At 42.2% G+C, this 17,093-nt stretch overlaps 1 protein-coding gene across 1 annotated transcript in view; it reads left to right on the top strand.

The window, feature by feature from the left end:
* The window catches only part of sema6ba (sema domain, transmembrane domain (TM), and cytoplasmic domain, (semaphorin) 6Ba), a 200,409-nt gene that overhangs the window by 132,573 nt on the left and 50,743 nt on the right, over nucleotides 1-17,093 (top strand). The window contains exons 4-6 of the mRNA XM_072668471.1: nucleotides 842-902; nucleotides 997-1,059; nucleotides 14,424-14,522. Of these exons, the coding sequence (XP_072524572.1) occupies nucleotides 842-902; nucleotides 997-1,059; nucleotides 14,424-14,522 (223 nt within the window). The remainder of the gene's footprint in view (nucleotides 1-841; nucleotides 903-996; nucleotides 1,060-14,423; nucleotides 14,523-17,093) is intronic.

Below are 17,093 nucleotides of genomic sequence, written 5' to 3' on the forward strand. Positions count from 1 at the left end.
TTGTTTGTTTATAGTGGGTGTATGTACAGTGATATCGGAAGTGCATCTGAAGCCTCTCAGTCTGGAGACATCATGTGATAGGAAGAGTCCTAATATACAACTAAATGTGGGGAAGGAACTGGGGGTTGGCCTGTGGGGTCCAGACCATTGAAGAACAGGGTGAAAGGAGACTAACAAAGTATGCAGAGAAACAGATTGCAGACTACAGTCTGGAATTATTGAACTATGGAATGTTCCCATATGGTAAGAGGAGCTGATATAATGAACAGAAGTACAAACAAGCAGGTGGTATTAATGTTGTGGCTGATCGGTGTAAATACTAGGAAAGTGAGCACAATGGTGGGCAACCCTAGCTGTGGCACCCAGGTTTGCAGGGGGTAAGGGGGCACTTCAGTCGGGTCATTCGGGCAGTTCAGGGGCTCAAACCAGTGACCTTCTAGCTGCATGGCTGCTTCTCTAACCTTCAGGCCATGGCTGCCCGTTTTGATAGAAATGTTTCTGTTTCAGGAATCATTGAAGTATTTTTCCTTGGTAAAACTCTCTTCGTCTTCACGCTGAACCCACCCCGTCTTCACTCATTCTATAGCTACATTTTCACTGTTCATCTCAGATGATTTATGCATTAACAGCTCTCTCTCTGTCTCACACACACACACACACACACACATACACATTCTCCTTAAATGTCTCTGAGCTGAGATTTCCAAAGGACTTTGATCCACTTTCCATTTTTTTTATAGTCATGAGCTGCTTTTCATCCTGGTTATGAGAAATAGCTGCAGTCGTGCTTTGTTCTTGTCACCAAGCTGATGAATATTGTGTGTGTGTATATGTATTTCAGAGATGACCTTTATCGCGTGGAACTGGACCATGTATCAGGAGATGAGATGTTCTACAGCAAAGTGAGTCTTGTTCTCTCCAACACACGCTCTATGACTCATTAATGTAGATGTGTGTGTGTGTGTGTGTGACATTTGCTTTTTCTCACTGCTACAGAAGAGAACGTGGGAATCCAATAAGAATGACATCCGAATCTGCAGGATGAAAGGCAAACATGAGGTGAGTGTTCATTGCTGTTCAGCGCTTCAGAACGTGGCTGTTCAAAAGTGTTCACCATGGCTAAATGCTTCAGGATGGTTCTCAGAGGGTCTTTAACACTGCTAAATGCTTCAGTATGGTTCTCAGAGGGTGCTTAACACTGCTAAATGCTTCAGTATGTTTCTCAGAGGGTCTTTAACACTGCTAAATGCTTCAGTATGGTTCTCAGAGGGTCTTTAACATTGCTGAATGCTTCAGGATGGTTCTCAGAGGGTGCTTAACATTGCTAAATGCTTCCAGATGCTTCTTGGAGTGTATTTTACACTACTAAATACTAAAATCTCGGATGGTCTTTAACACTGTTAAATGCTTCAGAATGGTTCCCAGTGGGTTTTTAACACTGCTAGATATTTCAAGATGGTTCCTCGGAGGGTGCTCAACACTGCTAAATGCTTCAGGATGGTTCTCCGAGAGTGTTCAACGTGGATAAATGCTTCAGGATGGTTCTCAGGGGGTCTTTAACATTGCTAAATGATTCAGGGTGGTTATCTGATGGTCTTTAACACTGTTAAATGCTTCAGGATGGTTCTCAGAGGATGCTCAACACTTCTAAATGTTTCTGGATGGTTCTCAGGTATTTTACTCTGCTAAATTCTTCATAATAGTGCTAAATGCAACATAGTTAACTGACACCATGCACCACATGAAAAGAACATTATCTTTATCCACATTGGCATCTGTCAGTAGGTGGATATTTAAAGCAGCAAGTGAACAGGATCTAAGCCACTCTGGCTAGATCTCCAAAACATCAGTCAGTACCTACAAAATGTGTTCCAAGAAAGGATAATCGGGGAACCGATGACAGTCATGGTTGTTGCACCTTGGGCTCATTAATGCGAACCTGGTGAAGATCCAGTCTTGCAACTTACAGGACTTTAAGGGTCTACTGCTGATGTCTCTGTGCCAGATACCATAGAACCCCTTTAGAGGTCTTCTGGAATCCATGACTCAAATGTCCAGATCTGTTGTAGTGACAAGAGGGGGTGCTACTCAGTATTAGGCAGGTTGTGCTAATGTTATGGCTAATCTGTGTATATGTATAGTTTATAGTGTTATTACAACCACATTCTGTGTTATTTTGAGGCTTTAATGTCTTTATCGTTACTCTACAACACAGACAATAGGAAAAGAAATGACCCCCTCTTTTTGACTGGGTGACTGTAGACTGCTACTGCATTATACTGAATCCACTTTTTGCCATTAAAACCTTGTGGAGATTATCCTCGTTTCCTGATGGTAACCCCCCGATTATAAAAGGTCGTGTCTCAGCGGCCGTGTGTGATTGCAGCAGGATGTCGGTGTATGTCCGCCAGGCACGCGCACACATGCTCGGCTGTTCCGCTTTGATCTTCGTCTGACAAATCGGTGCTTCTTGTGAAGTTCAGGGGCTAATTACAGTAGACTGGCCGCTTCCCCACTTCCACACTGCTGGGCTTCAAGGGGATTGGTGTCAAACCCGGCCGTGTATTATTGTTCAACAAGAGCTAGCTTACAAATGAAACTTGTCTGATGCCCACATCGATACGTTCTTTGTTCCTTTCACACACACTCACACCTCCTCTCCTCCACCTCCTCCTCCCTTCCTATCTCTACCTTCATCACACCACTCTCATTCCTTTCCTCCTATCTCACCTCCTTCTTTCCCATCTCTACCTTCATCCCTCATTTTTAGCTCCTCCTCCTCCAACCTCACCTCTTGTCCTTCCCATCTCTACCTTGTTCTCGAAATACCCTTCTCCCTCATCTTATCATTTCCTATCTCTGCCTTTATCTCTCAACTCTCCTCTCCTATCTTACCTCCTCCTGCTCTCACCCACTCTTACCTCCTCTCCTCCCCTTCCAGCTCCACCTCCTCCCGTCCACTTTCACCTCCCCACTCCATCCTCAAATTCTCCTCTCTGCCCAGATCTCCTCTTCTCCACATTCTCTCCTCCAACCTCACCGCCTCTCCTCCCATCTCTACTTCCTCCCCTCCCCTCTGCTCTCACATCCTCTCCTCCATCCTCCCCTCATCTCCTTTACCTTCTCCACGCCACCCTCACCTCACCTCCTCTTCTCCACCTCCTAACCTCCTCCTTCACATCTGCTGTCACCTCCACCCCTCCACTCTGATCTCTAATCTAATAGTGGTTGGTGTGGCGCAACAGATAATACCACTACCTGCTATTGAGCTACCTTACCACGTGGGAGACTGGGGTTCGATTCCCACTCTGGGTGACTATGCTGCGCTACACCAATAAGAGTCCTTGGGCAAGACTCCTAACACTACATTGGCCCACCTCTGTAATATGAGTAACCCTGTAAGTCACTCTGGATAAGAGTGTCAGCTAAATGCCATAAATGTAAATGTAATCCTGCACAGTTTCCTCACCTCCTCCCCTGTGCCCCACAACCTCAAGGCCTCCCTTCTGACTCCCAACTACACCTCCTCTCCTTCACCTTGCCCCCTCCTTTCTCTACTTCTTCCTCTACATTCTTCTGAATTCAGACTCCCATCGTCACCCTCATCTCCTCTACTCCACCTCCCAGCTCCACCTTCTCCATTCCACCCAAGAAATTCAGGACTGCACCTTGCATGTGATGTGAAATAAACATCCATGAGGTCCTAATATCACATATTACAGAGAATGACCATGCTATTTGTAGCCGGGCAGACAGAAAGCTCTCCGTGTTTGTAATGGATCAGTGTGAAGCAATCATGCTGTCTGGACATCAGCTAATCTAACAGATTCCCATAAATAAAGCAGCTTTGCTTTGCAGTGGGAAGACTGAGAGACATGGCCGAAAGGGAGGACAGGGCCAAATCTGAGGGAAATGAATGTTAAGTAGAGCACAGTAGAACTATGCTCTGAATCGTGATGAAATACATACTCAAAGTCTTGCACTAAAACCCAGTAATCAAGAACCTCAGCTGGAGCTGTCTCAACTTTCTGAAACCGGTTTCATAAAGCAGCCAATCACGCTGCAAATCTACCATGTGATCACATCACCCAATTTCAGTTCAACCAATTTGGTCCAATCAACCCACCGTCTTATTTCCTGGTTAGCAGAAGGTTAATTAATCTCCTCTGCGCCTCTTTGTAACACTCCTTTCTGTCGTTCTTCCTGCCGTTCATTCACTCCTCTCCAGCTTCTGCTCCACTGCTCCTACTCCTTTCCTTTCTAGGCTCCCCCCCTCCCCTCTCTCGCTCTCTTGCTCTTTCACCCAGGCTGTCAGTCTCTCAGGGTGTCCCTCGGTGACAGTAATGTGTCTGATTACTGTTTTCTTCATAAGCCATCAGCCTCCTTTTCATCCTATTCATCATGCAGAGAAAGATCAGAAAAGAGAGAATTACAGAGAGAGAGAGAGAGAGAGAGAGAGAGAGAGAGAAAGAATGAAAGAGAGAGAGAGCGAGTGAGTAAGAGAGAGAGGCACACAGAGACACATCTGTCTCCATTAAATCTCTCAGCTGCTTTGGTGACTCTGTGACATCACACATGAAGTTACACATGCCGCACTTAGAGAGCAGCGAGGCATTAGCGAGTCGGCAAAGGAGACACTGATGAGAAACTGAAGCGCAGTGAGAAAATCAAAGCCCATGAACAGGCTGTCAGCTGTGTTGCGTATGTGTGTGTGTGTGTGTGTGTGAGTGTGATACATCAGAGTAAACTGAGACGCTGTTTACAGCTATTAGCCTCATTACAGTAAACGTCTATTAGAGACACTGGAGGAGAGAGATAGTAAAGGGGTTACGATCAGCCAAACACACACACAGACTCCCTCTGTCCCTTTGAAGCTTGCAAATAACTTACGGTAAAAGCTAGTCAGGCTAAAGTATGGCCTCCACACAGTGGGGTTAGCTGTAGCACATCAAGGCTTTGCAAATAAACATATGCCGGGGTTTGGTTGTAACGCATCCAAACCTTCCAGATAAATACATGTCAGGGTTAGTTATAATGCATCCAAGCCCTCCAAATAAATACACAGTGACATAAATACACAGTAGGGTTAGCTGTAAAGCATCCAAGCAAACAAACACACACCAGGGTTAGTTGTAATACATCTATGCCTTCCAAATAACACTGTGGGATGAGTTGTAACGCATCTAAACCATCCAATAAAATACATACAGGCTAATCTCAATACATACATGAGATTAGTAATAATGCATCTAAGACTGCCAGGATTAGTTGTAACACATTTAAGTCTTCCAAATAAATGCATGGCGGGATTACTTGTAATGCATCTAAGTCACCCAAATAAATACATGTTGGGATTAGTTGTAATATGTTTAAGACACCCAAATAAATACATGTTGGGATTAGTTGCCTTCCAAATAAATACATGTTGGGATTAGTTGCCTTCCAAATAAATACATGTTGGGATTAGTTGTAATGCATATAAGACTTCCAAATACAGTGGGGTTAGAAGAAACACATTTAAGTATTCCAAATAATAGCATTGCACGGTTAGTTGTAACACATGTAAGACTTCCAAATAAATGCATGGCGGGATTAGTTTCAATGCATCTAAGCCTTACAAATAAATATATTTTAGGATTAGTTGTAACCCATTTAAGATCTCCAAATAATTACATGTTGGGATTAGTTGTAATACATTTAAGCCCTTTCAAAAATACATTTTGGGATTAGTTGTCATATGTTTAAGCCTTCTAAGAAATACATGTTGGGATAGTTGCCTTCCAAATAAATACACATTGGGATTAGCTGTAATACATTTAAGGCTTTCAAAGAAAACATATTGGGATTAGTTGCCTTCCAAATAAATACATGTTGGGATTAGTTGTGATATGTTTAAGCCTTCCAAATAAATACATGTTGGGATTAGACTTCCAAATACACTGGGACTATGTGTAACACATTTAAGTCTTCCAAATAGTTGAAACACATTTAAGACTTTCAAATAAATTCATGGTGGGATTATTGTAACTCCATTACAGAGGTGGGCCAGATGTGGGCCAATGTAGTGTTAGGAATCTTGCTCAAAGACTTGCTATTGGTATAGCGCAGCATAGTCACCCAGACCAGGAATCAAACCCCAGGCTCCCACATGGTGTGATAGCTCACTAGCAGGTACTAATGTTATCCGTTGCACCACACCAACCACAGCACACACCAGCACAGTATGCATTTACAGTGGCTATGTTTACATGCTGTGATTTTCCTAATGGTATTTATTTGGATGCTGATATTTTTATAGAAAGTTTGCCTGATTTAAACAACATAGAATTACAATGACGTACATGTTGTGTTTTACCAGACATTTTAGCAGCTGTTACAACAAACCAGTCTGACACGGTTCAGTCTGACACAGTTAACACACTCGCTGTGCTTTCAGCTGAATTGTTCATGAACACCAGGAGCTGGAAACAACATTATATTTGTGATTATTGCAGAGAATATCTGTGATTATGCAGAAATATTTATTTTGCTAAACTGCTTAAAAAGTGACACACAAATCAGGCACACATTCACCTACAATACGCACCCACATAGCCCAGTCAGTATATGAGACATACATGCATACACACATACACAGGTCTGTGATGTACAGTATGTGCTCCCTCAGTAATTGTGTGGTAATTAAATACTTCTAGCTGCTTGATCCTAGAGGACACATTCTCATAAAGAGGACGGAAATTCAATATCTTTACTTCAGCCAACACACACACACACACACATGCAAACATATCCTTGCCAGCTTCTGCTTCAGCAGAATGCAAATGAGCTCAGGGCCTGCAGATATACATAGTTTTGCAAGCACACACACACACATGCATACACACACACAGGCACACAGCAGCACAAACTGTGCTTAACTGGTTTGGATTGTGAGTGTGAGGTTGGAGATCATCACTTGCTGAAGGGTTGTGTGGACGGCTCTTGGCTGTGGTAGAGCAGATCTAAACTCAGGATAAAAGCAGTAAATGAGGAGATCAGAGAGATGCAGATCCGCAGGTCAGTCAGGGCGAGCGTGGGCCGACAGATGAACACTTTCACTCAGTGCGATATTAAGAACAGGCAGCCATAATGAAGATGACGAGACCATGGCAGCTGGGAGTGTGCGAGTGTGTCTGTGCGTGTGTGAGCTGAGGAGCTTTAAATTTATAATAACACTTCAGTGTTTCCTCTCCTCCTTAACAGACCGCCACTCCGTTCCCTCCACATCTCCCTCCATCTCTCCTCACTGTTCTTGATAGTGAGAGAGGCGGATAAAACGAGAGAAAGACAGCGAGAGAAAGAGTGTGAGAGGAAGAGAGGAGAGAGGACGGAAAAGAGAGAGAAACATAGGCTGAAGGCAAAGAAAGTAAAGAAAGAGAGAGAGGGCAACATAGGCAGTAAGAAAATAAAAGATACAGGGAGAGGAAGAGAGAGAGGCAGTAAAGAAGGAAAGAACAGTGAAAGGGTGAGAGAGAGACATAGGCAAAGGGAAAAGAATAGAGGCAGAGAGAAGGGAAAGAACAAGGAGAGAGAAACATAGGCAGGCAAGAAAGAAAAGTACAGAGAGAGAGAGAGAGACTGTCTGGGGAAAAGGAAAGGAGAGAGATTAAGGCAGAGAGAAAAGACAGGACAGAGAGAAGAAGGTGAAAACAGAGAGGGAAAGAGAGCTAGAGACAAAGGCAGATAGGAAGATGCAGAGAAAGTGAAATTCTCTCACAGAGAAAGAGAGAGTAGTGAGAAAGTGAGGTAGATAGAAAAAGTACAACTTAGAGAGAGAAATTCGACAAAGGTGAGTGAGAGAAAAGGGGGGGGGTAAAAGACAGAGGAGTAAACAAACAGGTGAGAGAGTAAGAGAGAGAGAGAGAGAAAATGTAAGAATATAGAGATTTAAACAGCAAAGGTAGAGTAATAGTAATAAAATAATAAAATAATAATAAAATATAAAAGCAACATTTTCTGGTTAAGATAAATTTTCTTATGGATTTAACCCAGTTTGTTACAGTTTTTAAAAGAGAGAGCGAGACGGAGCCACATAGAGAGTAAAAGGAAGTGAGAGAGAGAGTGAGTGAGTGAGAGAGAGCGAGAGAGACAGAAAGAGCAGTAGCTGTTGGGAGAGAGGGATTTGACCCATTGCCAAATAGCACAGGTGGCGCTTTGTCAGTGATGTGTCAGGAGGGACACAGCAAATGAGAGAAATAGGGGGAGAAGGGGACAGAGAGAGAGAGAGAGAGAGAGAGAGTGATGGTCTACAGCAGTAAGGGGCATACAGGAGGAGACACAATATGTGTGTGGGACTTTCATCTAAATACTGAGGGATTGAGTAGTTCAGTGAAGGGTAAAAAACATGCTAATGTGGTCTGCGCTAATGTGAAATGATTTATCCATGCTCTGCCCACAAGGCTGGACAAGCTTTAGAGAATGCTGGGAAATATCCCTTTCAACCCAGTGAATTTCAGTCAGGGTTTAGAGTCGCTACATAAGGCTGCTTTTCAGTTACGCTCAGGAGATGGACTGATTTTGTTGGAAGTAATGGAAACTAGGCCAGATGGAAGCTGCAACCAATTTGCCACCATGCTAACATTAGCTTGATTACTCCACCAGTGACTACACTGGATCTGTCCTAACCGCATGACCTTTTATACACATGCTAAATAACAATTATTTGAAATTAATAACGGGCTCTAGATTTCGATATTTCCACAGAGTCTAAGTGAGGCCCTGCCTGAAATGAATTCCTATTCATGGTTACGTTTAAGGCCACTATTGAGAACTTCAGCCATTTTTGGATTTCGTACATGATTTTGAGGACACTACAACTCTCCCAGAGTGCACTCATAAGTTCTAGTGAACAGCATAGCTCCCTTCATGAGCTAAAATGTTGACCAGAATGCATTGCAAGTCTCTTTGTTACTAAGCAACAGACAGTGGACTGAAATGGAGCAGACAAAGTTTGCTCATGTAGGCAAGTGGTCATTTCGAGCCACTGAATGATGTGAATTCGATGTTTTCCAATGTAGTTCGTTAACAGTAGGTTTAGGTTGCTCTGCAACATTACGGATGAGATTCGGGGAGTTGGGGACTAAAGCTCTTGTCACTGAATCTAATAGACAGTCATACCTGGACAGTAGAGGCGGTTACTCCAACAAAAGCATGTTAAAAACTATACACCATGTGGACTAAAGTATTGGGACACCTGCTTGTTCTGTTTACAGTACTTTTTAATGTATTTATTCATTTTTCTCAGACTCTTTCTCAGCTCTCATTCTGAGATTTTTGGTTGTCTGCAACTTGGCATGTCCTTATTTGGCAACCAAACAGGTGCTGAGCGTCAATACGCCTTAGCTCATCGGCATGTGGATTTTGACTGACGGTTACTGCCTCCAAGTCAGGTCCCCTGTACTTCGTCCAAACACAACCGTGGAAGGTTTGGAGTGCACGCTTTTGACAGAATTTCAATTGCCTCAGACGAACTACAAGTGAGCAATAATTCAACACAGTGCAAGAAGAGGGGATTAGGGAGTGGTGCACTTTTGAACTGGAGCTTTACAGATTCTGCAGTCCCCCTGCTGCAATACAATACAAGCGTGCAGCCCAGCCGAAATGTGTGTTCTACAATTGATTTCCAATAGACTTATGAAGCACAAGGCAAAATCTCTCAGCCCTAAGTGTAATTATGTGTTCAGTGTTTTGTTGTTCTCCATTTATAACCTGCAATACAGGAAATATATAAGAGGCCTTTTTTGCTGAAAAACAGACTTCATATTAGCCTCCCCCTGTGTGCACCGTGTGAGCTCGTAGTTCTGAGTGGGCTTTAGTTACGTTGGCTTATAATTAGTAGGTAATTATGGCTAGATTACTGCACTGACTTTACCTGCGCAGTTTGCACAGTGGAAACCCTGGACACAGTACAAGCAGAGAAATACTTGTTGGCTGTTGTACAGTGTTCTTTTTATTTGAGTGTAATTTAATGTAAAAATGTAATACATTGAAGAATATGGTAGTTCTTCTAAAAACAAGCTTTCAGAGCACGCTCAAACGACACCAGGGCACGCAAACATTTATGGGGTTGACCACGTACACAGTTTATTCATCTGTTTTTGCTTTCAGCTCTGTATTCCTGCATGAATGCACCACTGACTGTCAAATAAAGAACAATGTAGGCTATTTCAATTGAGAGATGCACTCCTTGTCCAAATGTTTGTGGACACCCCATTAAATGACTGCATTCAGCTACTTTAAGTGGCAGCCATTGCTGACACAGATGTGCAAATGTCCAAACACACACATACACACACACATCTTGTCTAGTAGTATTGCCAATAGAATAGGACTCTCTGGAGCAGATGAACATGAACCTATTGGTGCTAGGCGTGAGTTGGCAGAGATATAACACTCCTAGCATTAAGATCTGGAGCAGTGGAACTATGTTCTCTGGAATGATGGTTGGTGCTCCATCCAGTACTTTTGGGGTAAGTTGGGTGGTGATTATCAAACATCCCAACCTCAGTAACCATGGAAGAATTATTTTAAGTAGGCGTCCCAATACTTTTGTCTATATAGTGTATTTGTACTTTTGCATCCCCTCGGTTGGATTCGAGTATTTTGAACCATATCAGACTGTATTATGGATGAAAAATACCAGTTCTTGCGTAATGCTGCTAAGTTAGTTACTCAGCACTTACTATAGTGGTTACCGTAGTATCGTAGTGTCCAATTTCTACCAGACAATAAATGTCTGAAAAAAACAGAGAAGACCTGCTGGCAAGGGGTTGTTTGCGTTGCAATGGCTACACCTTTGTCAATCACCAGGCAGTCTGGCCACGTAGCCCTGATTAGCCAGAAACGTTTTGCTTCTTTAAATATTGTTTGCAATTTTTTTAGCAACACAAAAATATTTTCTTTTAATTTTTGAAAATTAAAAACTGAAGTAGCAGCCTCTTCAATAACTTCCAAACGGTCCAAAATAACTTAAAGTTAAGAACAGCTGTTCTAAGTTTCTGCTTTGGAAATGGCAGCATTATATATGTTTAAACAGACACAAACATTCACACACTGTGAGGCGAGCCATCCCTCGAGTCCTCAAAAGAATGGCTGCATCTGTACCAACATGCCTGTCTCCAAATAAACACACATGCACGTGCACACACATACACACCCCAAGCATCTGTAACACCATCGGAGCTCTCGACACTCCAGCTAATCACTTCAGAGAACTGCCCTCAGTGTCAACCCCCTCTGAGTTCAGTTGCATCAGGAGGTCCAGCCAAAGTCATTGGACAAAGAGAAGAGCGGTCCCCAGGAAGCAGCTGCGCAGTAGGGCCCCTGATGCAGCGGCGCAGTAGGCCCCTGATGCAGCGCTTTCAGTAAATACACATAATGTCTTCAAAGGCTTTTACTGGCATCCATCACTGAACCAAAGCATTCCTCACTCTTGAATGTACTGCCCTGTTTATTTAGTAGCTTGCTGGCTTGCTCTAGTGGGAGAATTGTGTTTAAACGACAGTTAAAACAGGCAATTACCTCCATTACCATCAAAGGCAGATATGCACCATAAAAGTGCTAGCATGTTGTTCCAGTGACCCCCCGTTCCATAATGTCTGGAAAATGGTCCCATAATGAACTGTTAATACGAGTGAGATGCAGTTTGAGTCCTGCGGTGGAGCTGCACGGTGAGGCCCACGTTATGGCTGGCAATGCAGTACGCAAGTGATTTTTTGTCAACATTTTCAGCAAGATTTAAATATTGATTTACTTGATTTAACCACAAGGCTAATGTAGCTACCATTAAAAGGTAAAACATATTCCAGGGTGAGATTGGAGGCTTAAACCACATCAGTCATTAGAAACATCCCAAAGATTAAGTCATTTGTGTTTGCCAAAGACCTGGAAAAGGTGATTAATGCATTTATTTCATCGCTTTTGGACAACTGTCTCTCACTACTTTATGGGGCACTAGCACCAGCACGACTACACTTGGTTCAAAACACAGCAACTCGACTACTCACTGGTATGAAAAAGTAGGAGCACATTACACCAATATTAGCATCTCTATAATGGCCTCAAATTCTGTTCAGAAAGTTTTATTGTGGGTTTTTAAAGCACTAAATGGTCGGGCTCCCGCTTATATCGCCAAATTATTTCATCTACATACATCGTCAAGAGCCTTGAGATCTGCTGACCAGCTTTTTCTGAGGGCTGCCAAGACTAAGAAAAAGCTCAAGGGTGATTGAGCTCTCTCTGGTCTTTCTATTGAGATCTGACATGCTCCGTCATCATTACTTATCAAGTCAATACTTAAAACGTACTTACATCGATTAGCCTTCGTAAATAGCTAAATCCTGTGCAGTGTGAATTTTCTATGCTGTATTAAGTACTTTTTTTGTTATTTATTATATATATATATATATATATATATATATATATATTAGTTTTTTATTAAAATAATTATTTTTTATTCTTTATTTTATTTATTTATTTTACTTTCCCTACTTTGTTTTATTTTATTCTTGTAGTGTAAAGCACTTTGGTGCGACTTTGGTTGGTTTAAATGTGCACAAGAAATAACTTGCATACTAAGTCACTAATCTATAAGGAATTCTAAATTTTTCTACCTTTTAAATGAAACCAGTTCTGTTAACCTGCTATCGGTAGTTATCAGGCATCAGTGTGAGTTGCATCGCCTCTCTGTCTCTGAAGCATTTCTCAATCTAGCTATTTTCCACTCTCAAGAAAACAGTAAGGCCTAAGCTGCTCAATATTGATCACTGTAGGAAATTTTAGGAAATTTATTGGTCCCTCTTACCCTCACCGCTCACCGCTGGCATGCCGCTTTGCCATCAGTAGCCGGAGTCAGAGAGAGCACAATTGGCCGTGCTTTCTCGCTGGTGTGGTGGAGCTGGGGTTCTGGTGCTTTACTCATTAGCAGCCATTCAAAATCAGAGGAGACATGTGTTGAGTCCTTACCCTACTAGTGTCGAGAGTGGGTAAATTGGCAGTACCAAATTGGGAGATATTGGGGAGAACAATTGACAAAAAAAAAACATGTGTGTCGTTCAAACATCAGGTCTCCATAACATCACAACAAAGTCTCAAAAATCGGTGGTGACACTGCTGTCTCTGAATTACTCACACACTCCTGATCAGCCAGAGAAATGGAGCTTTTGTAGCTTTCCCTAAATTTAAGGCCAGAACATTCTGCCACTGTGTAATGAAAGAGTAAACCTAGTCATTTGCATGCACAAGTTAACATCATGATCAGCGTTTAAAAAAAAACTACACTTGCCTGTCTGTGTGAAAACACTAAAAACAGTTACTTCTCAAAAATCTCAAAAATCCCTGGAGAGAGCTTTTAAAAACATCAGATCGCTAAATGCTGTGTTTATGTGAACAAGAGGCAAAAATTCAGAGAAAAAGCTATATTAGGCTTATATAATAATTATATAATACGCTCAGTTATTAATGAGTTAATGCCAGCTACCATGCTTGTCTACAGATCTCAGAACTCCTTTTTCTTAAGGCCCCTGTGTGCATTGCAGTGATAATGCAGCTACTTACTATTTGTTTAACCACATGAACTGGATGAACTCCCACGACATCCAAGACAATTGACCTGAAAATCAAACATATGGAATGGAAATATGTAGAAAACAAAACTGGCCACACAGATGATTTTGGGGCTAATGTGTCCCAGTTATGGCACTTATGGCCAGTTATGACATGTTGATTATGGCCCAAGCCTGGCCCAACTGCAGCCAACTGTGGCTGTATTCCAGCACCCTGATTCAGGCTAAGTCATCAAGCCCCTAGTAATGCAGAGCTCACTGAACTCTAGAGTGGCACTGTAATTGGATGCCACCGTTGCAACGTCAGTTGGTAAAATCTCTTCCTTTCTAGATATTCCACCATCAACTGTAAGTGGTATTATTGAAAAGTGGAAGCATTTAGGAACCACAGTATCTCAGCCATGAAGTGGCAGAGCGGGGTCGCAGAGTGTTGTTGGAGCTGCAATGGGATAGAATGGGATGTCATAAAAGTTCCTGTAGTTTTAATGAGTAGATGGCCAAATACTTTTGTCCATATACCAAATTATATGGGTAAAACTTTGTTATACAGTGTCAGGAAGCACCTAATTAAGTCTGCTAGATCTGAAAGCTTATGGCTAGGGTGCAAGGGTTCAGGTATGCAGTTTGCACAGTCCTAATTGGTGGGGTGTAAGCTTCTTTTACTTGTTAGGTCAGAGCAAAGCTAAAGAAGCAAACTTCATTCAGCAAACATATCTTTAGAAAGACCACTTATGTGGTGTAAGCAGAACCGCTGTTTAATATTTCTTTTCTCCCCTTTCTCCCTCACCCCACCCCTCTGTCTCTCTCTCTCTCTTTCTTCAGGAGGAGTGCCGTAACTATATGAAGGTTCTGCTGAGTCAGCATGGTGGGCTTTTTGTGTGCGGCACCAACGCCTTCAACCCGCTGTGTGCCAATTACACTGTGAGTGACCTCACCATGGTGCCCACAGGCTGCGGAAACTCCAGAAAAACGATCCACACTGGCATCTAACTGAGTAAACATGTGGCGAGGCTGAGAAGCCAGTGTGCATAGTCAGAACCACACAATGCGCCGCAGTTCTTTCGATGATTTACGATTGCTTTATTCTGTATTGCAGCGGCTAGAAAGATGTTATTGGAAGCATTTGTCTTGGCATTTCAGTGGTTTACACTGTCATCACCGGCTGTGCCCTTTTAATAGGTGCTGTTAGCTACTGTAGAGTAGGGCTGCATGACATGGGCAAAGACTGTGATACACCTTGCAATATTTGAAAAAAAAATCAAAAAACATCAAGCCATGTTGTTCAAAACACACAACCATAGAGCATGGTTACACCTTGTTTTGCATATAGATAGCATTAAGAGCAAACATCACATTCCCTTCGTTAAGAAAAATTACTGCTGTGCTTTAACCTTTGAGGTAAACATGTTTGACCATGTGTGCAAATGGCCAATATATTATGCATAGATACATATTCAGCTAATATTGAAAAGCCACTATGATCTGTTTGAACTGATCAAACATCCCAGCTGAAGTTGTGGGAGTATATGATGAGAAGGTAAATTGCTTTAAAAAATACAGAATTCAAGTATAATTATAATTTGCTTTGAACGTGGCTCAGGATAAAAAAAAAAAATAGTTTGAGGAGAACTATACTATACAATTTTGTCACCAACTCAGAACAACCTATACAGTATTTTTGTCAAACACCAGAACTGCAGTACCCTAACACCCACCTGGAACACCACGGCAACCACCTTTCAACCCCTTAGCAACCATTATAAAACTAGAGGGACCATCTAGCAATATATCTCCAATACTACAGCAACTACCTTATAAGATCTTAGTTACCACCTCCAGTACCACAACAACCACATAGCAGCACTCAGCAACACCCTAGTGTAATATACTGTAGCAACCATGTAGCACAACATAGCAGCTGCTTAACCTCATTCTAGAAACAGCTTGAAACACTGTGGCAACCACCTAATAACATCTCAGCAACCACCTAAGATAAATCTGCAATCGATGAGCTGACTACCACCTAAAATACAGTAGCAACCACCGTATAGTAGCCTAGAAACAAACTAGCAGCCACCTCACAACCAGCTAAAATACCATAACCCACCTAGGCATACCCTTCTAACCTGGCAGCTACTTAATACCTAACACCTTAATAGTGGATACCCTAGGAACTGATTAGTAACACCCTAAAAACCACCTAAAATACAGTAGTACCCAGTGTGCATTACCTGAGAAATGATCTAGCAGCCACCTGACAACCAGCTAAACTACCATAGCTAACAGTGGCAGCTTGCCGAGCCCGGGAATCGAACCCATAACAGGGTTGTTGGTTCGATTCCCGGGCTCGGCAAGCTGCCACTGCTGGGCCCTGGAGCAAGGCCCTTTCCCCCCTCTGCTCCCCGGGTGCTGGAGATGGCTGCCCACCGCTCTGGGTGTGTGTGTGTACTCACTGCCCCTAACACATGTGTGTGTGTGAGTGTGTGTTCACTACAAGATGGGTTAAATGCGGAGGACACATTTCGCTGTACACTGTACAGTGACAAATACGTGCACCTTTACCTTTTTAGTATAATTTAGCAACTGCCCATGTTGGTCATTAGTATGCATTAGCTCTTTAACATTGAGATTTTGGCGGTCTTGTACCAAGGTCACTTAGTACGAATACAGTGGTAAGGACAGAGCTGATTGTGTCCAATGTTTAAGAACAGGACTGAATGTTTAAGAACAGTAACTTTATTTATAGGACTTTTAGTTTTATGAATCTGGTCCATATTGTAAATCCCTACTATGCAGGACTGGGTTTCCATAGAGCACAAAAGGGGTTCCTTATTACAAAGATGGTTCTTAAAAGGTAGACCGAGCTTCACACTGAATACTGATCTTGAAACTAAAATGCTTTGGGGGAAACAGAGCACAGAAATGTTGTAGTTTGCTGTGATTTTTGTTCTCTTAACACCTTCTCAGCTCTAAATGAGTACTGTTTAGGGTTTAAGCTGCTTATTTTCTCTTAACAACAGCCTTGCAGCTTATCTATGTGTGTGTGTGTGTGTCAGTGAGCAAGAGTGTGAGAGAGAAAGAGTGTGTGTGAGGGAGTAGGAGAGTCAATTTTTATATCATATTTGTAATAGTGTTTTACACTACTTGATCTGTAGGCTTATGTGAAACTCTAAATGTTCACTAAAGCTTATCGATTTAATCTTTTGTATTAGATAAAGAGCGTACAAGCAGATCTTCTTTTGTCTGTGTATTGACTAGGAGTAAAAGAACAGCGTATACAGGGGACTGACAGTATTACAGTGTAGTGTTGGGCAATATGTTGTCTGTGCCTGTATTGGGTGGCACAGTATTGACCTTTGGTTTTAGTGACAATAATATAGGATGAAAAAATAGTTCATCGTAATTTATTTACAGACATATGGACACCACTTTGTTTAGCATAAAAATACCTAAAATACCACAAATACTAAAAAATACCCTATCACCAATCTA

This window comes from Salminus brasiliensis, chromosome 23, assembly GCF_030463535.1.
Source record: "Salminus brasiliensis chromosome 23, fSalBra1.hap2, whole genome shotgun sequence".
Taxonomy (NCBI): Eukaryota; Metazoa; Chordata; class Actinopteri; order Characiformes; family Bryconidae; genus Salminus; species Salminus brasiliensis.